The sequence below is a fragment of the Peromyscus eremicus genome, chromosome 5 (assembly GCF_949786415.1).
Source record: "Peromyscus eremicus chromosome 5, PerEre_H2_v1, whole genome shotgun sequence".
NCBI lineage: Eukaryota > Metazoa > Chordata > Mammalia > Rodentia > Cricetidae > Peromyscus > Peromyscus eremicus.
Genome location: NC_081420.1, coordinates 38,295,241 through 38,316,347, shown reverse-complemented (window position 1 = coordinate 38,316,347; position 21,107 = coordinate 38,295,241). Strand labels below are relative to the sequence as shown.

The following is a 21,107-nucleotide window of genomic DNA, read 5'->3' as shown; positions in this document are numbered from 1 at the left end:
TCCCCTAGAGCCTGCGTATGATCATCGTCTGAGCCCTGGCCGGGAGGAGTTACTTACCCTGAAGACCATTCTGTTGTCTCTAACACTCATTGCCTGACACAGACTTGAACTTCACATTTAAAACCATTGCTTGATGATTAGCCAGCATCTCTTCGGCTTCCCCATGTCATCTGTTTATAGTACTTTGCGTTCCATCAATTGCTTTGACTCCCCTGTCATGAGTTGCCATCATGCTCCATCAGAACTAACTCTCTCCTCACTGTGCCATACAGCTGACTATCATCCCCCCCCCCCCCCCGCCCCCCAGGTCCGTTAAATGCACAAAGCACAACTGGAAGTTAGATGTGAGCACCATGAAGTACATCAACCCTCCAGGGAGCTTCTGTCAGGACGAGCTGGGTAATCTCTCACCCATACTTGCTGCCACAGGGGGGTGGGGGTGGGGGATGGGAGAGGGGAGACTTTGGCAGCTTTGTCCTGATGGCTTCCAGTCTCCAAATTCTGGATCTGTTCTGATTTGAAACTGTTAGATCTACATGATTGATTGATAGTTTCTCATGTATTGACTGTTTTTCTTTGGAATATTGCCTCCTCCTTTCACTAGCTCATTTGTTGAGTGGGTCCTTGGTTTCTCACTGCTTAGCTTTTTTAGTTCTTTGTATATTCTAGGTGTGAGTCCTCTGCCAGATGTCTAGTGAACGAATGTAGTCTCCTAGTCTGTGGGCTTTCTTCACCAAATTGCTCCATTTGCTGGGCAGAAGCTTGTTAATGTCATGAAGTCCTACTTGCCAATTGTTGGTGCTATTTCCTGACAGACTAGAGTCCTGTTCAGAAACTTAACACCCTGCCCATCTATGTTTTGAACTCTTTCCCCTACTCTTTCCCTTAGCAGAGTCACTGGTTCAGATCCTGCAGTAAGGTATTTGATCCTTTTGGGTTCATTTTCATTAGGGTGAAAGGTGGCGACAGGTTTCATTCTTGCATATGTAAGTATCCAGTTTTACCTGCACGATTTATTAAAGAGATTTGCTTTTCTCTAATGTATATTTTTGGCATCTTTGTAAAAAAATGAAATGCCCCTAGCTAAGTGGATTTATATGAGTTCTTCACTCTGACCCATTGATTTATGTGTTTGTTTTTGTACCATCCTGTTTTTTCTTACCATGGCTCTGTGGAAAATTTGTACTACTTCTATTAAATTCATTCATAAGTATTTTATTCTTTTTGATCATCCTATAAACATAATTTTAAGATTGCTCATTGCTATGTATAGAAATAGTGACTTTCATATTAATCGTGTATCTACAAGCTTCCTGAACTCACTCATTAATCCCATAATTCCTTGTTAGATATATTAGACGTTTTGTATTTAGGATCATGATCTCTATGGATACAGACAGCTTGACTTGTTTCTAATTTGTGTGTCTTTTATTTTATTTTCTTGTGTAGTTGCTTTATTGAAAGCCTCCAGGCAGAAATGGCAGGACAAAAGCTTCCTGGCTCTGTTTCTGCTCTCACAGTGACGGCAGCTGCGTGTTTCTCAGCTGTCCTTTTTCAGGTTGAGGACCTGCTTTGCTATTCTTTGTCTCCTAACAGTATGTTCTCAATCATAAAAGGATGTTGTACTTTGTCAAATATCTCTTCTGTATTCATTGAGATGCCCATATAGTTCCCCCCTCCTTCTGTCAATGTGATGTAGCCCATTGGTTTTTGAATATTGAATCATTATTGTATTTTTCAAATATTGAACCCGTCTAGCATAGAGCTCACTTGGTTATGTGTGATTCTGCTTCAGACCACCTGGGTCAGTGGTAATACCTTGATACCAAGACCAGACAAACGTACTGCAAGAAAAGAAAACTGGGCCTTGTCCTTGGGAATTATTTAATTACTTTTCTTATTGTTGTGACCGAATTCCTGACAAGGAGCAGTTTAAGAGAGGAGAGGTTTCTTTTGGCTCATAGTTGGAGTGGACATGTAATAGATCTTCATGAATTCTAAGCTTTCCTATGCTGGCGTCCTTCTGCATCATGTCACTCATCTTGTGTCTGTCAGTCATCTCACCTCTCAAGTCCAGCTTGAGTGACTTGAAACTACTTCCTAGTTCCACTTCTTTTGGCTGTTGTGGTCAGGTTAGGAGTTCCTTCCTGTGCACTCTCTCAGGACCTTGACCCTTTCTCTTTCACTGATTCCATCCCGCTGCAGTTGTGTGGATGTGTACGGCATGCCTGAGATCTCTTGAGTTGCTTAGGTGTAGAATGACTAGGGAAGTGGACATCATCCGAAGCTGGTGTCTTGGTAGGTGTTATGCGATCAGTGAGTGTTCTCTTCTGTTGTGTGATTTTGACCCTCTGTACTTGGACTGTATGTTTCTATTTCAGTGATACTTTCAAAAACGTCATTTTATCACTTACTCAGACTTATTTCCCTTTGGTTCTAGTTGTCGAAATGGATGGAAACAATGGGCTTTTGCTTATAGAACTGAATCCTCCTAACCCTTGGGACTCTGATCCCAGGTCTCCTGAAGAGTTGGCTTTTGGGGAAGTACAGGTAAGGAAATATTAAAATTATAATATTCCTCACAACAAAATAAAACTAATATTTCATTTATACATATATTTGCATATGTTCACAACTATATTCATATATGTAGAGAGAGAAATTGTATACACACACACACACACACACACACACATACATACACACACAGACCTACAAAAATGATGTTTCAGAGGAGGTTTCAATGAAGAGCCATCTCCAATTGTTGGAAGAAGTTCAGGCACTACACTTAGTATCTGAACATTTTTGGACAAGATGGAATATTAGTCAGTGCTTTGATGATAAAATGCTTGGAACTAAGTACTTTATGAAGAAAAGAGGTTAATTTAACCCATAGTTTGAGAGCTTCAAAAGCATGGTGTTTGCATGTGCCCAGCTCTGGTGATGGATGGGCTCACAATGGCAGAAGTGTGCATGACAGTGGCATGTCACACATGCAGACCAAGGACTGGAGGGAGGGGCCAGTCCCCTCATGGAAACCTGTTCTTGGGGGACTGGCCAACCCTGAGATCCCGGGGTCCTGCAAGAACTACATTGAGCTCTTCTAAAATCTCTGCCCCTATTGAATTAATTATCTTACAGCAGGCTCCACCTCTTAAAGATCCCATGCACGCTCAACATCCCCACCCTTGGTACCAAGTACATAAACATTTGGGGAATAAACTGCATTCCCACTGTGGCAGATAACAAACTGTATATTTTTTCACCTCATCCTGAGATCTTTGCAAGTCTTTTCTGCATTTTCTATCTTCAGAACATGTTCCTCTAGAAGAAATACTTCAGAAGTTTGGGGTAGACAAACAAGCAAAATTTTATACACACACACACACACACACACACACACACACACACACACATATTTTTTCCCTGTATGTTTAGGAAGCTGTGTGCATTTGGACAGCTTTTTGTCTTTTGTTTGGTTGGTTTTGTTTGGTTTTGCTTTGTTTGAAACGAATGAGACTGCTCAGGAGCAATAAAAAGGAATTCGGTTCCTGGCTGTTCCTTGTCTCACAGCTGGTTCTTCACACTGGAGTTCCTGTTACCTTATCTCTGTTCCTCCATGTGTTCTTATCAGTGGGTGTGCCAGGCAGAGGGGAGCAAGAGGGTGAGGGATGAGTTCAGAATTCCACTACCTGTGCCTGTCTGGAAGTCATTGTTGATACCCATTCTCAGAGGCCCTTGGCACCCTGCAGGAGTGGGAAGAAGGTAATGTAGAGCAGAAAACCATACAGCCCAGTTAGCCTGATGTCAGTCCAGTCTGTCCAGCTGTGCCGATCCACCAAACTAATCAGGAATCATGTCATCAACTCTCCTTGAAGACACACTAGCATGTTAAGTCCCTCAGTGCTTATCCTAACATCTCTAACAGCTTACCTTGGAAACAGTGCTTAGATTGGTCAGACAATAGCTAAACACATAGGATCTGGTTTCAGGAGCGTAAAATCAGGTGCATCCATTGATTGGACACCAGGCACTAGAGGCTCTGTTCTGCCAGTCTGTGGACGGGGTTGTATTTTGTCAGTGCATGCCTGCAGTTGTAGCTGAGCCAGAGGTGGCCTGACCTTGTCAGAGAAACATCCCAAGCCTTGCACTCCCTTGCCACTGACCAGACCATAACAGGAATCTCACTCTCTTCTAACAGATAACATATCTCACTCATGCCTGCATGGATCTCAAGTTGGGAGACAAGCGGATGGTGTTTGACCCTTGGTTAACTGGCCCTGCTTTTGCCCGAGGATGGTGGCTACTCCACGAGCCTCCATCTGACTGGCTGGAGAGGCTGTGCAAAGCAGATCTCATTTACATCAGCCACATGCACTCAGACCACCTGAGGTAAAGAAACCAAGTACCCAACTCCTGAGATAACACAATGGCTGAACTACAGGCATCAGTGAGATCTTTTGGGTTGTTGCTTTGTTTCTTAGACAGGCTCTTCTGAAGTTCAGGCTGGCCTTGAACTCACTATGTAGCTGAGGATGCCGTTGATCCTCATACTTCGATTTCCAAATGCTAGGACTATAGACATGTTCCACTGTACCCTGCTTATAAAAGGCTTTTAGATTCTTCTGCAATCACTGCCCACTCTGACTTGCCCCATTAGGACTATGAAAAATAGGAGAAGTAAAAGTACATTTTATACATGTACCACCATTCTAATTTTAAAAGTGCTCCACAGTTTATACCGACAGCAATGAGGAAGGAGTCATTATGGAAAGCAGGGTGGTTGATAACCCCTTACAGACTTCTACTTTGTCCCAGTTGGAACATGAACAGGCATAAAGTCCATCAGAGTGACCTTCTTTTAGTTCAAAATTTATAGCACAAACCAACATATATTTTTTTGTAAAGGGCCAGTGTTCTCAGCATTTGAAAAGCTGAGGCAGGAGGACCAGGAACTCAATGCCAGTGTGGGCTACATAGCAATATTGCCTCAAAAATGACAAACAGGTTCTCTTTTTTTTATAAATGACCAACTGAATACTTTGGGTTTTGTAAGCCACAGAACACATATTGAACCAGGAGAGCCACAGGAAGTCACAAATGAGAGTAGGAACTAACGTCCCAATAAAACTTTAGTGATGGATATAATTTCCATGTGTCATAAAATGTTATTGCTTTTATCTTACTTTATCTTGTACACTATCTTGTAAGGTTATATAAGAATCAGGGAGAAATCCGGCTCTTGCTCTGGTTTGCCAAGCCCTGGCTTGTTGTTGGTTGAGGCAACGCCTTGCTATGTACTCAGGATGGTCTGGATCTTTCTGTCTTAGCCTCCATGTGCCAGAGTCGCCATGCTTCACTGTTGTGACCTGCTTTGTACCATTGTCACAGTGTTCTCAAATGCCTAATTTCAAGTCAGCCCCAGCCAGCACTCCTGTGAATCTGGTATGGTGCTAATAATCCATAGGACAGGTCCTGAATCCAGACAACCAGAAAGGAGGATGAAAGCAGAACCTTCAATTCAGGAGTCACACTTTAAAAAACAAAACAAAACAAAAAACAAAACAAAAAAAAAACCAAAAAACAAAACAGCAAAAAAACAACTCTTCTTTTTTAATGAACGAATTGTCAGAAGAAGGCAGGTCGTATCTTCACTGTGTTTACTTATGGGCTGTGTCAGTTTTTAAGCTGTGGGGAAGCTTCTGATCCCTTTTTCTTAGTCACTAATATTAAACATAGTAATGACCGCAATGCTCTTTCACCTTTTCTTCTTCTGGGACCCTGTATGATAAAGTGTATGCCGGATATACTTTGCTAGAATGTCCCTGATAATGTTAAAATGTTGATTGTTGGTTGGCTGACCCCTAAAGGATGTGGAACTAGAAGAAATTACTGTACTTACATATATTGTTCAAAGGGAATGGTTCAAATTTTGAATGAACTGAATTAGTAATTAACAAACTGCTTATACCTCACTTCTTAACTGTCTAACCCCTTGAGAGACCACAGTACTACAAAAAAAGCTTTGCTCGTTTGTTGCAATACTTTTGTCCTTAACCAGTTCCTGGAACTAAACTTGTCTAATCTGAGGCTTGTGGAAGCCCTGGGTATACATTTTTGTAATATGTATCAGCCGTGTATGCTGATAATTTTGTATAGCTTGTTGTATTAAATAAGAATGACAGTGGCATGTAAATGATGTGATTGCATTACACATCATTTACAATTGCCCAGATCTTAAAGAGAGGCATTTGTGGAGGACCAGCCCCTATCTTTGCCTGGGTACTCTTAAGGAGTGAGGGATAAGAGATTTAGATAGAAATACAGAGGGGAGAGAGAAAGACAGAAACACAGGATAGCCTCAGGAGGGCCTGGATCCTTATTCACTGGCCCAACATTTTATTCAAAAGGGCTTTTTATAACAATGCCAATGGGCAAGGCAAAAGACCTCCCCCTTACTAGATGCAGCCAAGTGCAGACCCTTCCAAACCCCTGGTACCCAGGCCGGTGGTCCAATCATCCTCTTATGCAGTCCTGCTGGGTAAAGCAAGCTCAGATCTCACTAGGAAACCTCGGTGGGCTCCCACAGGCATTCTATCGGACAACACTGGATTAGGGATAGGGTAGGAATAAGAACTTTAAATGTCATTTGGTCAAATAACTCTCTAGCCTTTGGCCTGAAGGGCCAGTTGAGGGCCAGTGTCAGGGTCTCCTGAGGCAATGTTGTTACACGCTAAGGACAGGGTCCTAACCACCCACTGTGTAACGATCAGCTGAGTGTTTGCCACTGGCAAACTACCGAGACTGGTGAGTTTTCCTCTTTCACTCCATCTCCTTGGCGCACCCTTCTCATTTTGATTCTTTCCTGGTCAATTAATAACCACTGAGGTCGTTTACCCCAATCCTACCCTCTGACCTTTACTTTTTGAATAAAACTTTCCTGGATTAGAAAAACGAGGGAGAAAACAGTGTGGTGTAGCAGATAGTGTTAAAAGAAATGTGTTTTCATAACGTCAGTATAGTATTGTTACATGATATTAGCAGATAAGGGTAAGAATTATCATCAGTTAGAAAACCACTGTATTATTAGTTACCTTTCTGTTGTTTTGATAAAACACTGTGATCAAAAAAACTTATAGAAGAAACAATTGGTTTGAGTTTACAGTTCCAGAGTATGAGAGTTCATCCTGGGAGGGGTGACGGGATGACTGTTTGGTGGCTAGTGCAGCAACATGCTCAACCAGGAGCATGAAGACGAGAGAATGCCCTAGAGACATACTTCCTCTGTGGCCACACCTCCTAAGCCTACCCAAACTGCTGCCAACTAGGGACCAAGCATTCAAATGGTCAAGACTGTGGGGGCATGCTCTTTCATACACCCCAGCTATAAAGCAGCAAGTAACCCTTTGGGGGTAATTTTTTCCTAATTTTCTTGATGATGCAACATTTGTTTTCTGAACTCTGAGATTAAAGGCAGGTTGAAATGATCCTGGAATTTTTAGATCTTTTGCTTAGAGAAGAAAACCCACTTCCTCCCCATTTCTCCTCCCCGACTCATAGGTCCTACTTATTTGGGCAGTTCTTTACAGTGTGGGAATGTTATATTAGTACAGTGGTACATAGTGACATACATATTTTGTTTGTGCTTATGGTAACATATTTCATTTCATATGCTAGTCTGATTCTTTTATGTATTTGTCTGTAGGAGATTACAGGCTTGTAGGACCATGTCCAGATGCTAGTTAAAAACTGTCTTCTAATGGAAGGAAGCAGTGCTAGGTTTGGTCAGAATAAAACAAAGTTTCAGCACCAGTTTATTGTTTGTATTACTTATACATTTATGACCATGTTTTCTCATTTATAAAATCAAAATTCTCGGCCGGGCGGTGGTGGCGCACACCTTTGATCCCAGTACTTGGAAGGCAGAGCCAGGCAGATCTCTGTGAATTCGAGACCAGCCTGGTCTACAGAGCAAGATCCAGGACAGGCACCAAAACTACACAGAGAAACCCTGTCTCAATCCTCCTCCCCCAAAAAAGAAGTCAAAATTCTCAGAGCATATAGTAAAAATCAAATGACCACTGGGCATGGTGGCTCATGCCCATAGTCCTAGCACTTAAGAGGTTGAGTCAGGAGGAATTTTAGGAACTCTAGGTCAGCTTGGGCTACACAATGAGATTCTATCTCAACCAAAACAAAATAAAACACCCCCCCCAAAAAAAAAACAAACAACAACAACAAACCACAACATAAAAATAATCAAAATATGTGGAAACACCTGTGATAGAATGGGTATGGAGCCATTTCTTCATCCCTCTACCATACCCTACAGTGCTACATAAAGATCTTCTTATGTCAGGAATGCTCAATAGAAATGAAAATTGCCTTCCTGTCTATAAGCAGTTCAGAAGACCTAGACGACTGGTTACACAGAGTTGAGATTACTAGAACGCTGAATGTTTATCATCTCCATTAAATTTTATTGTATGGCCACTCTGGTAACTTGAGTCCTCCAAAAGATAAACAATGTCAGTGTAGCTTTCTGCCTTTAGAAAACATGGTGGTGACCCACCACAGACTCCTCCTGTCCTGTGCCGCGACCTCTATTTTACTGAGAGTTGCTACTTAGGAAAATCATGAAGATGTTCATCTTGCAGCAACTTCTGCATGACTCTCTCTCTGTGACTCCCACTGTTCCCCACCCCACCCAGCCTCACCACTCAAAGCAAGGCTGCTGTGAAACACTGGACTCACACGCTTGACTGATGTCCATTCCATCCATGGTTTGTGGTATGTTCTGGCCATGAAGTGATGTCTCCTGAGATGTTACCCTGAGTGTGAGCAGGAACCCATCTCCGAGCTCTCATGAAAGGCTAATTTCCAACTCCTTCCTTTTCAGTCAACATGCTGTTTGTTCTCTTCCCAGTGAGTCCCATTTTTTTTTTAAACATTTCACTGTTTCCACCCCTCTGATCTAGTTACCCCACTCTGAAGCAGCTTTCTCAGAAACGGCCAGACATTCCCATTTATGTCGGCGACACAGAAAGGCCTGTGTTTTGGAATCTGGACCAGAGCGGTGTCCGGTTAACTAACATCAATGTGGTACCATTTGGACTGTGGCAACAGGTTAGAGATCTGTTTTATTATGCTTTCTGAGATGATATTTAAATGTATAGACAGTGGCCTATATTATCTGTACATGGGAACATAGTAAACAAAACCTGTATTTAAGCTTCAATTTTGGACATAACTGCCTTTGCTAAAAGATTTCCATTCCATTTTAGCAAATGTATATAACTTTATAAAACAGGCTGGTAAATCCAGTTCCAGATAAAGTGTTTTTTTTTTTTCCTTTAAATTTTGGTCTGATTTGCCAATCTTTCCAAATGACAACCTTCTCAAATACTGAACTAAGGCCTATCTGACTTACATAATTGTTTTATGTCGATTGCAGGTAGATAAAAATCTCCGGTTCATGATCCTGATGGACGGCGTTCATCCTGAGATGGACACGTGCATTATCGTGGAGTACAAAGGTACTTTTCTATCCTCGTAAGCACTGAGAAGTGAGAGGTGCCAGGTAGGAAGGAGGACGGCTGCTGTTGAAGTCTCACCCTGTGCTCATCTGCTGCTGCCATTTAGGAGAACACAGTATACTATGCTCCTGTCTTAGGAAAATGAACCCTTTAGATCTCTCTCTCTCTCTCTCTTTTTTTTTCCCCAGATGAAAAGTTGTCGGTGTTTAGGAGTCTGTCGTGACAGGTACATAGCTTTTAGCACAAGGGAACCAATATTTATTATATTGTTTCAATGCTATCGTTAATCTATTGTTGAATGTATGTTGTGAGTCCCTTTCATCGTATTGCTGGGTATGGTGGTACACACCTGTGATCCCAGCAGTCAGGAGGTAGACAGAAGCAGGAAGAACAGGAAATCAGGGCTGTCCTATGAGAAACAGTTCAGGCCAGCCTGGGCTCTACAAGACCATGTCTTAAAGAGCAAAGCAAAGCAGAACAGAGCAAAACAAGCAAAATGAAAGAACACAAAACACTATCGCTAGAAAATTTCATCACGAGTGAGGCGTGGCCTTAGTTATCCAGTAATCATTTGGAACATAATTGTACATAGAATTTGCCAGAGATAAGGGTATCTGTGTTGACTTGGATCCATAGCTTCAACATCTGGAGACAGGGCAGTATTCTGTGATCCACAGTAAAATTAGGCTGATGATCCACGGAGCACCCAAAACTCATCCAGCCAGAGGGATGAACTGCCTTACTTAGAAATCAGAATATTGTAAAACTTTAGACTCTGACAGCTTCCTCTTTGTTTTTTGTTTTTGTTGCTGTTGTTTGTTTGGGTTTTTGGGGGACATAACAATTTCTTCTATCAGATTATACAGACTGCACTGTATATTATAGATTATATATACTATATATTATACAGACCTTGTTGGCTTGGTCATTCCAACCAGAGTGTTTGAGGCTTCATGTTGTTTTCCCACAGGTCATAAAATACTCAACACAGTGGACTGCACCAGACCCAATGGGGGAAGGCTGCCTGAGAAAGTTGCTCTAATGATGAGCGATTTTGCTGGGGGCGCATCAGGCTTTCCAATGACTTTCAGTGGTGGAAAATTTACCGGTAATAATTTATATCCTAGTTTTACTGAGCATCAGGCATGATGCTTGGATGGATGCTGTGGAAATAAGGACAGGAATAATTGGCGTATGGTTCCTGCTCAAAGGAGCATGCACTCAATTAGAAAGCCAGACTTACAAACCACAGACACAACACACTGAGGTTGCCAGTTTAGAACGGGATGGTAGAGTATGCAGGGAACACTGATATGAAGGAGTGCCTGGGGGAGGGAGTGTCTAGGAGGAGCTAAGAAACACAGTCACTGAGTATCACAGGGTGGGGCACAGTGAGGGACAAGGAAGGATGGAATGGGTAACTCTGCCCTCAGTGATCTTAGGACGAGGTCAAGAATACAGGGCATGGGACTTGGTGTGGCTACTTCCTAATGGTCCTGTGGAGGGCTGATGGGTGGCACAGCCGAGGAGGAGACTCTACAGTGTAGATTCCCACCCTGGAGCCCTTCCTCTGGATCCAAGGGCAGTGTTGGGCTTTATATGAGGAAAGCGTACATATGAGATAGCTCATTCAGTTTTATATCCTGTAAGTACTAATAGCTTACCGTGTTTGGTAAATGAGACTTGTGGTACACTGTGGCCCAAACACCCCACCCAGAGGAGGAAGCTAGCATTCCCAGCTAGTCTGTTGTTTCTTCTGTGCGTTTGTGTCCATTGCTTCCCAAGATGTGTAGCCACCAGAGGAAGAGGGAACACTTTGTCCATAAGAGTTAAAATGCACTGAAAGGCAAACACATAATTATGGAAGGTCAACTAGCATAATCCCGTGTGTGTGTGTGTGTGTGTGTGTGTGTGTGTGTGTGTGTGTGATACAAATACATGCATATGCACTTTTAAAGGTCTTGTATATAAGTAGCATAATCCCATGTATGTGTGTGTAATGCAAATACATGCATATGCATTTTTAAAAGTCTGGTGTATAAAAGATATTGATAGTGATTATGTCAAGTTTAGTGTAATGTTTATTTTTTTTCTATGTCCTTATCTCCATCAGATTTCAATTTCAAGAGTTCTAGAACCACCTCTCTTACTCTGTGTGCCCCAACTCTAAGTCCTGTTTAATCCTAGACATCTCGGACCAATGGCCTCCCACTGTGCTCAGTCGGCTCTTTGCTGTTTGCTAGTGTCCTCAGGCTAGCGCTCCTGGCCTACCCCTGGCCTAGCTTGTTATGTTGACTATTTTCATTCCCTGGGGGCTTCTTGCTGCTAAACTCCACACGACTAGCAATTTCCCATGTGTCTCAATTCAACTACTGTCTGTCCCCTGACTGCTCTGTCCAAGGGTGACCATGCCACCCCACCTCAGTGTAGACACTCCCTGACTGCCCTGTCCAAGGGTGACCATGCCACCCCACCTCAGTGTAGACACTCCCTGACTGCCCTGTCCAAGGGTGACCATGCCACCCCACCTCAGTGTAGACACTCCCTGACTGCCCTGTCCAAAGGTGACCATGCCACCCCACCTCAGTGTAGACACTCCCTGACTGCCCTGTCCAAGGGTGACCGTGCTACCCCACCTCAGTGTAGACACTCCCTGACTGCCCTGTCCAAGGGTGACCATGCCACCCCACCTCAGTGTAGACACTCCCTGACTGCCCTATCCAAGGGTGACCATGCCACCCCACCTCAGTATAGACAGTCCCTGACTGCCCTGTCTAAGGGTGACCGTGCCACCCCACCTCAGCGTGGACACTCCCCACCTTACCGCCTTGCTGTACTATTCACATCATCACTTTATATAGTCACTTTATTTCCCTTTTAAAAACTGACTTCTCTCACTAGGAAAAAGATTCTTTGGGAGCACTTTCCATTTCTTGTTCATAAGACTTACAATCTTCTTCAGTACTGTATGCTTAGTACCCCAGAGCACCTCCGGAGCGTAGAAGGTGTGTCATAAACACTGGGAGGAAGGGAAAGAATTAAAGAGAGTGGGGGACTTTGTGAGGCATTTATAACGAGTCCATTGAAAGAGGAGGGCACAGAAGTTAGGGTACTTACTCAATTCTGTAAGTGGTGGGCTGGGCTTTGATCCTAAATATGACTAACAACCATGCTGGAGATCTTAGTCACTGTGAATTTTCAGTTACAAGAAGAGATTTCGGTTTTATAATGGACCAGGGCAGTAGTCACGTACACACTAGTAAAAGGTTAACGATTAAAGGAGTTAGAGTGTACATAGAATGGGCTTGTCTACAAAGTAGGGCTGTTCACACTGACCCCTGATTAAACTGGAGTCTCCAAAAATAGAACAAACAAGAAGCAAGCTTGGGACCCGTGGCTGATCTCCTGGTAAATAATCAAATTTTGCTAAATCAAGCTGAGGATAATCTCCACCAGTATCACAGGGATTAATTCTACTTCTGTCTTAGTTGCCTCTCCAATTTTTTTTCTCCTGAGCAAGTCCCTGTCAAGCAGAGCAAGATTCATTAAACTTTTCCGTTTGTGATCGCTTGGCACCAAAGAAATTTTTATGCAGCCCTGAGCATATCAGTCTATAAAATCAGTAAACAAATCAAATATTTGCTGATAAGCTATAAACAAATTTATTTTAAAATAATTCTTTGCTATACATATAATTCAGTATTTATTAAAGATGAAACAAATTTTTATGCTTCAAAATGGTTATACTTACTTATTTATATAAAGAATTAATCTTGGCTGAATATTTGATACAGTAGGATGTGAGGTATCTCCAGCAGTTTTCAAAGTTGATTGATAGTTTGATTTTATGATCAATTCTGAGAATCCCATTCACATAAATATATATTACCGTACAGCAGAATTACGTTTAGGACTATTTCATAAGTTTTTGGAAATTCCATCCTGATCTCAAGTCAAAATTCATTGAAGTATTAAATTTTGTGAAACTCAAGTCAACAACTCAAACAGCAATTTTAAAAAAAATCAAGCATCCTAGCACAGTATAATCCAAAGATGCACTAATTTGATACATTCTTAGGGAGGATGCTAAGAAAATATGAAAAGTCTTTGTTTTCCACACTTAAACCATTCTGTTTCTAGAAGAACAAGAAGGGTGGTGTGTGCAGTAAAAACACACAGTTCACAGCATACAGTGGTTTTGAATGTGAGCCAAGGCACACATAATTGATTATGTTGTGTTGTGTGATGACATGCCCAGTGCGAAGCTCACCTGTTGTGTGCTCAACACCAAGGCTTCGGTGACATTACATGAGTGGTGATGTCACAAGGCACCACAGTGAGCAGTGCCATTTTGTGTTTTATTTTGAATTAAGTTTTCTTGAATTCTCAGAAAACTTATAGCTGTTGATTTTCTTGTGACCTCCACATTTAGTTAACACACCCCCATGTTGGGTCACAACCCAGTTTGAGAAGCTGGGAGCTAGGGCATTCACTTTCGAAGGCTTCTGAACAAAGAACACTAACCCTACACGTGTCGTTTCAGAGGAGTGGAAAGCCCAGTTCATTAAGGCGGAGAGAAGAAAGCTTCTGAATTACAAAGCTCAGCTGGTGAAGGACCTACAGCCTCGAATCTACTGTCCCTTTGCTGGGTATTTTGTGGAATCTCACCCATCTGACAAGTAGGCCCTGCATTTCACTATTTTACACTTAGTATCTGTCAGAATGAGTGACTTTGCTACAAGTGCATTGTGTAATGACAAAAGGATTGGGAGAATCCAAAACATCTCCGTGTGTGTGTGTGTGTGTGTGTGTGTGTGTGTGTGTGTGTGTGTGTGTAGGGGTGTGTGCATGTGTGAGCTGGTTGTCTGTTCCTCTGGTAACATCCACCTTTTTTTGAGACAAGGCCTTTCACTAGTCTGGACCTTGAAAGAAGACTAGGCTAGCTGGCCAGTGAGCACCAGGAACCTGCCCGTCTCTGTCCACCCAGCCCTGGGATTACAAGTGTGTGCCACTGAGTCTGGCTTTTTTCACGAGTTCTGAGGATCAACTTATACTTGCAAGGTCCTCACTGGCAAGTGCCTTACTGACCTAGTTCTCCACCCCAATAGTTTACAGCTTTCTAACTAGTTGCCAACAGATGAACCAAAGCCACCGGAGTTGGTGCAGATAGACACTGAAAGATCCTTCGGGAAGGCAGGAGACAAACAACAGTTATTAAGCACGTGGCAGGAAGTGAACGGGGGTGGGAGGGGGCTTTTAACTAACTCATCGAAATAGTTCCGCCAGTGACGCTGTGAGGAAGGCTTTGTACATCTGCTGGAGAGGGAGGATGTGAAACCAAGAAAGACAAAGAGCCTCTCCGAGGGAGGGGAAGTTGAGAAGCAAACCCTGGTTTACCTGGCTGTCTTTCTCCACTGCATCTCAGTGTAGAGAAAAGAAAGAGGGAAAGAAAGTGTCTCTTGCCAATGCTCCCTGGATAGGTCGCAGGAGACTAGACCAGACTAGACGACTGTTCAGTCCATGTTTTCCAAGACACACTGCCATAGTGTGCTTCACATTCACCCTCTGCATCACAACACACATGAAAAAGCTCAGTGCAAAGCTCTGAGGAAAAGAATCTGCATTACATCTTACTCCCCTGGGGTGATAAACAAAACAACAACAACAACAACAACAACAACAACAACAACAACAACAAAAAACCCCAAAACCAAATGGTGCTGCAAACTAGCCAGCGTTCAGAGCAACAGAAATCTGTGTCTCCCGGATCCGGAAGCCGAGAGTTTAAAGCAAGTTGCTGGGGGAAGGGTCTATTTAAAGTTTCCCTTTTATGGCCTCATTTTAGCCTGATTACCTCTGTAAAGATATTCTCTCCAAGCAGAGGTCACACTCTGTGAACTCGGGTTTAGGACTCTGATACATCTTTTCTGAAGGGGGTATGCGTGCTACTCCTTTGATATCAATGTTCATGTCAATGAATTGATACAGAATGAGTCAACTTACTTCTAGGCAGACAAGTTTAGAAACCTGTGGTGATATATTGTGTACCCTAATAAAATTTGTCTGAATATCAGAGAACAGAACAAGTCACTAGATTAAACATAGAGGCCGGGCAATGGTGGCACACACCTTTAATCTAGCACTCGGGAGGCAGAGATCCATCTGGATCTCTGTGAGTTCAAAGCTACCCTGGACTACATGGGATTGATTCAGTAGGAGAGAAAACAGAGCCAGGCAGTGGTGGCACACACCTTTAATCCCAGCACTTGAGATCTCATGCCTTTGCTACCAGTATTTGGGAAGCACACAGGCCTTTAATCCCAGCGCTAGGAAGGAAGTGATATGGCTGAGCAGAGAAAGGTATATAAGGCGTGAGGAGACAGGACCTTAGCCCCTTTTGGCTAGAGGCTTTTCAGCTGGACCCCTTTTGGCTGAGGACTCAAAGGCTTTCAGTCAGAGGATGCGTGGAGTTGGCGAGGTGAGCAGTTTCTCTAGGTGAGAAGTTTCTCTAGTAGCTTGTTCCTCTGTCTCTCTGATCTCTCTGTATTTACCCCATTATCTGGCTCTGGGGTTTTATTAAAAGACCATTAGGATTCAAGCAACAGAAACTGATATGCTTTTGTTTCAAAATCAAATGAATTCTGAAGAATCAATTTTGTTAATGTATATTTGAATATTACACAAAGATAACTTTTTTGTACTTGATTTCGTTATTGGAAAATCTTTAAATATGGCTTGATCAACAAGCATATAAATCTAATTTTGAACCATAAGTTTTATGAAATCTAGAGCTAGATCAAGTATTTCTAATGAAAATTACTCTCTGAATTGATGTAACCTAAATATTCAAAATATGTGAAATATGCAAAACAGGGTATACAAATCCACTATTTTTTTTTTTTTAATTTAAAAAATTGACTGAGTGGCTAGGGAGCTGACCCAGTTGGTAAAATGCTTGCTATACATTCTTAATTCTTAGAACCTGAGTGTGGCTTTCTAGCACCCATTTGAAAAACCAGGTGTGGCAGTGCCTGGCTGTAATTCCAGTACTAGAGAGGTGGAGACAGGAAGAACCCCTGGGGCTCAGTGTAGCAGAATCATCAAAAGAGAGTGTCGTAAAAGATAAGATGGAGGGCTGGAAAGATGGCTCAGTGGTTAAGAGCACCGACTGCTCTTCCAAAGGTCCTGAGTTCAATTCCCAGCAACCACATGGTGGCTCACAACCACATGGTGGCTCACAACCACCTGTAATGAGGTCTGGTGCCCTCTTCTGGCTTTCAGGGACACATGCAGGCAGAACACTGTAGACGTAATAAATAAATCTTAAAAAAATAAGATGGAGAACTGTTTCAGAATATATCCAATATTGGCTTCTACACGACACACCTCACACATTCATTCGTACCACACACACACACACACACACATGCACACAGATATAAATACATATTACACACAAAATGATAGAAAATTACATGCATTTATCATATAACAGTGTTAGAGATGTTCATATCTAGAGGAATAACAAAACCTAGGTAATTATATAATACATCATGATCTTATCATCTAGTGGCAAGGACACTTGATATTTTAGTAGAGACTGTGGTAAAGTCAAATCCTAACTATTTAGTACTTCCAAGTGCTTGGTCATTCTTGATAAAGAAACCATGACAGGTACTAAAGTGTTTTGATAATTTCTATAAACATGAACATTTTGACTTTAGTAGAATTGCATTCTCTTCTGTTTTAGTTACTTTTCTATTGCTGTGATGAAACACCACGACCAAGGCAATTTATAAAAGGAAGCATTTAATTGAGCTTATGGTTTCAGAGGGTTAGACTGTGTGGTTTGAAAGAAAATGGCCCCTAAAGGGAGTGGCATTATTATGAGGTGTGGCCTTGTTGGAGGAAGTGTGTCACTGTGGGAGTGGGCAGTGTAGCATAGCAGGGAGAGCTGACAGTTTGGATTTTACACTGCTTAAAGTTTGGAAATACGCTCTACTAACAGGGGAACCCAAGGCTGACTGACATCAAGTGGAACCCCAAATGTCTGTGAACAGGACACAATATGAATGATATCCAAGTGTTACTGTTACGGTTATTTTCTTGAGACAAGAACTTCCTATGTAGTTTAAGCTTGCTTCAAACTTGTTACCCGCCTGCCTCAAACTCCCCAGTATTGAGGTTATAAACTTGTATTACCATACCCAACTTTAAAAGTTATTTTGGGAAGTCTAGGTAATTAATAGACACGAAGTCTTCACATAATATCAGGAATATGAAAGGTTCCCAGGAAGTAGGTTTTTCTTTTCTCTCTTCCTTTCCTCTCTTGACTCTACCATAGTTTAGGGAAAGCAAATTTTCTGGAAAAAGAATTCTAAGATCAGGGAAATGACTGTGTATCACAGCTCAGTAGTGAACTGTAGACATACCCGCTGCTACTTTGTACAGGGACAAGAAGGAGAAGCAGAGGCATTACATCGTATTCCCAAGGGAAACACAAGTCCAGTGCTCACGCAGGGAAACAGCTCTGCCTGAAACCCTGGGGAAGAAGCCTTCTTCTTCTTCTCATTTCAAGAGCAGAAAGAGAATCCTGTGGCTCCTTCTTTCCTCTGCTCTACTGGCTCCACCTCTCTTCTCTGTTTGCTTTTTTGAGACAGGGTCTGTCTGATGCAGGATCCCAGGCTGGTCCTGAGCTTGCAGGGATGTTTGCCTCAGCGCATATGAGGGACTCATTATAGGAAGGAGCCACTGGAATTTGCTCTGTTATTGTTTTCTTTCGCTAACACTTGGCTCCAGGAAGTAGATGGAATTCTCTGGAAAGTTCTCATCCAGTCAGGGAAAACAAAGCCCTGGCTTTTCAGTAGCAGTATCATTTGACATTGGCAGGGAACAGGACACTTGGGAGGCAGAAGTGATTGGAGACGTTGCAGGGAAAATACTTGTGAAATGAGCCAGAAGATTGAGTAAACCCTGGATCTCAGCCCCCAGCTGTGCTTTGTGAGCAGGAGACTAAGCCAGTAGAGGGGGGAGCACAGCTCAGGCCCCACATTGGTGACTTGGTGGGACACATGTGGCCTCATGGTTGTCCTTAGAGTTCTCGTTTGTAGGAAGAAAAAACAGTTATAATACAGGGTCGCGAGTGCCATGGAGCAGGGCAGTGATAAAAAGATGACTTCTGGACTAGTGAAAACTATATTTAAAGATTAAGTGGGGCCTGGCCAGAAAAGATAGAAAGGTGCTGAGCTGAGAGACCATAGTTTATGATGGGACCAGGTAGCACACACCTGTAAACCCAACACTCGGGAGGCAGAGGCAGGAGAATTGCCAAAAGTTCAGGCCAGGTGTACATGGAAAATTCTAGGCCCTCCTGAGTTACACAGGGAGACCCTATGGAAGAAAGATTTTAGGGAGAGAGCCTGCAGCTCAGCCCAAGGGCTAGGGCAGGGGACATTATGACAAGAGCAGGCAAGAGGTGGGGACCCAGGCTGACACCACAGTGTCTGCCATAATCCACAGCTTGGGGTCTTTTATGAAGGTTTGAGGAGCCCAGTGAAGGAGTCTGGTAAGAAAGAGGGACATCACTAGATGATGGGTTATATGTCTATACGGTGGGAAGGGCCAAAAGAACATTGGTTTGGAGAACAATTTGAAGCTCTTACAGTTCCCCAGGAAGGGATGGTTACTGGCAGTGGAAAGTGAGAAGAACATTCAGATGAAGGAAGCATTAAGTAGCTTAAAGCACAGGATCTCAGAGAAGAGCTGGAGAAGGTGTGTGTTTGCTTAGGGAGTGCTCAACCTCTCAACACAATGCTGTCTGTAAAAGTCATTCAAAGTAGTTCTAATTTGCATTTCCCTCATGGCTAAGAAGTTTTAGAAATATTTCTTAGCCATGGGTATTTCTTCTGAGAACTCTCTGTTCAGTTCCATAGCTCTCTTTTTAATTGGGTTTGTTTCCTTGGTGTACGAGGAAGGCATTTAGACAGCCAATAAGCCATGATAAGATAGTTACAGGAGCCCCAATGGAGGCGAGGGGCACGCCACAGCAGCATGGCCATGAGGGTTAGCAGCATTCTTCCATGTTGCTGATAGCGATGTAGCATGGTTCAGCGACCCTGGAGACAGTTCGGAGGCCGCTTTAAACCTAGCCTTACTATGTGGTCTAGCGTTTCCCCTGTCGGGCTTTGGTTCTGTTGAAATTCAAACCTTTATTCACCCAAAACTGTTGTTGTTGGGTTTTTACTCTTTTTTTGGGGTTGGGGGGGGCACCACCCAGCTCCCAAATAAATCACACATGGAGGCTTAGTTTTAATTATGAATGCCCGGCCTTCGCTTGGCTTCGTTTCTAGCCAGCTTTCCTTATCTCAAATTATCCTGTCTACCTTTCACCTCTGGACTTTTCCCGTTCTCTCACTTCTGTAAATCTTACTCTTACTTCGTGGCTAGCTGGGTGGCTGGGTGGCTGGCCCCTGGAGTCCTCCTCCTTCTCTGGCTCCTAGATCTTAGATCTCTCCTCCCAGTTTTCTTCTTCTATGTATACTCTCTGCCTGCCAGCCCCGCCTCTCCTTTCTCTGGCCTTGCTATTGGCCAGTTCTTTATTAAACCATTAGGTGTTTCACACAGGCACAGTAACACAGCTTCACAGAGTTAAACAAATGCAACATAAACACAAGTATTTTTTCTACTACATAAAACTATATGCAAATATAAATAATATCTTGGTTCATAATTACCAAGTCAACTCACATAAAAAAGGATAAACTGACTGTGAAACCATAATTTGAGGTTTGTGATCCTTTACTCTCAGCTTCATGAATGTTGGCTGGGGTCATAGGCATCTATCACCATGCCTAACATATTTTATCACTTTAAATGCTAACTACAATTTTATAGATGTTTAAATATTGCTTTTACAATACTCTGTTAGTTAAGTGTACAGTTTAGCTGCTCCAAAGCACACACAGTACTACCTGAGCCCCCGGAGAGCACATCTTCATGAGTAATACCATCTGCTCTGCAGTAAGAACTGTTGCTGCACAGGGCATGAATAAATCTCAAAGGCATTGGGGAGTGACAGAAAGCAGCTTGAGAAGGTCACAGACCTTATGATGTTGTTTATATGACAATCGAGTAAAAGAGCAAAGCCATGGGAATGAAGCACAGACCAGTCTTCGTCAGAGGTGACGGGTTGGGAGACAGCAAAGCATAATGCAAGGATGTTTGGGGAGTGATGAACCTGTGTTCTGACTGGGGCTCACACAAATCTGCACTAAAGCCCATGGGACTGTACCCCACAGAGATGCGAGCAATGGAGTCTAAGTGTATCGGAAAAGTTAAAGGCCAAAGGGCGAACTTGGTGATTTTAAATTAGTATATGAAACAGATTTCCTTATGCCATTTCATTCATGTAGATTATTAGTTGGGGCTCCTGTTCACCCAATATTACCCTCTCCTTGCTGGCCATTCAGAGAGCTGTCCTTCTGCCCTCAGGGAAACATGATTATTCTTTTACGTAAAGTTACATTTATTTATTTAGTGTGCGGGGGAGGGTTGGGACAACCTGCAGCACTC

The 21,107-nt window shown here is 42.7% G+C and overlaps 1 protein-coding gene across 7 annotated transcripts in view; it reads left to right on the top strand.

Annotated features, from left to right (window-relative positions):
• LOC131911271 (cytidine monophosphate-N-acetylneuraminic acid hydroxylase) overlaps nucleotides 1–21,107 on the top strand; it is a 52,771-nt gene that overhangs the window by 6,080 nt on the left and 25,584 nt on the right. For 6 of the 7 annotated variants that reach the window (XR_009379316.1, XR_009379317.1, XM_059263257.1 and 3 more), the window contains exons 2-8: nucleotides 308–399; nucleotides 2,441–2,550; nucleotides 4,202–4,392; nucleotides 8,979–9,126; nucleotides 9,455–9,536; nucleotides 10,507–10,644; nucleotides 14,080–14,215. Coding sequence is in view for 5 of the 7 variants with exons in the window: in XM_059263257.1 (XP_059119240.1) it covers nucleotides 308–399; nucleotides 2,441–2,550; nucleotides 4,202–4,392; nucleotides 8,979–9,126; nucleotides 9,455–9,536; nucleotides 10,507–10,644; nucleotides 14,080–14,215 (897 nt within the window). In the remaining 2 variants the exon portion in view is untranslated. The remainder of the gene's footprint in view (nucleotides 1–307; nucleotides 400–2,440; nucleotides 2,551–4,201; nucleotides 4,393–8,978; nucleotides 9,127–9,454; nucleotides 9,537–10,506; nucleotides 10,645–14,079; nucleotides 14,216–21,107) is intronic. The other variant, XM_059263260.1, reaches the window with a different exon arrangement.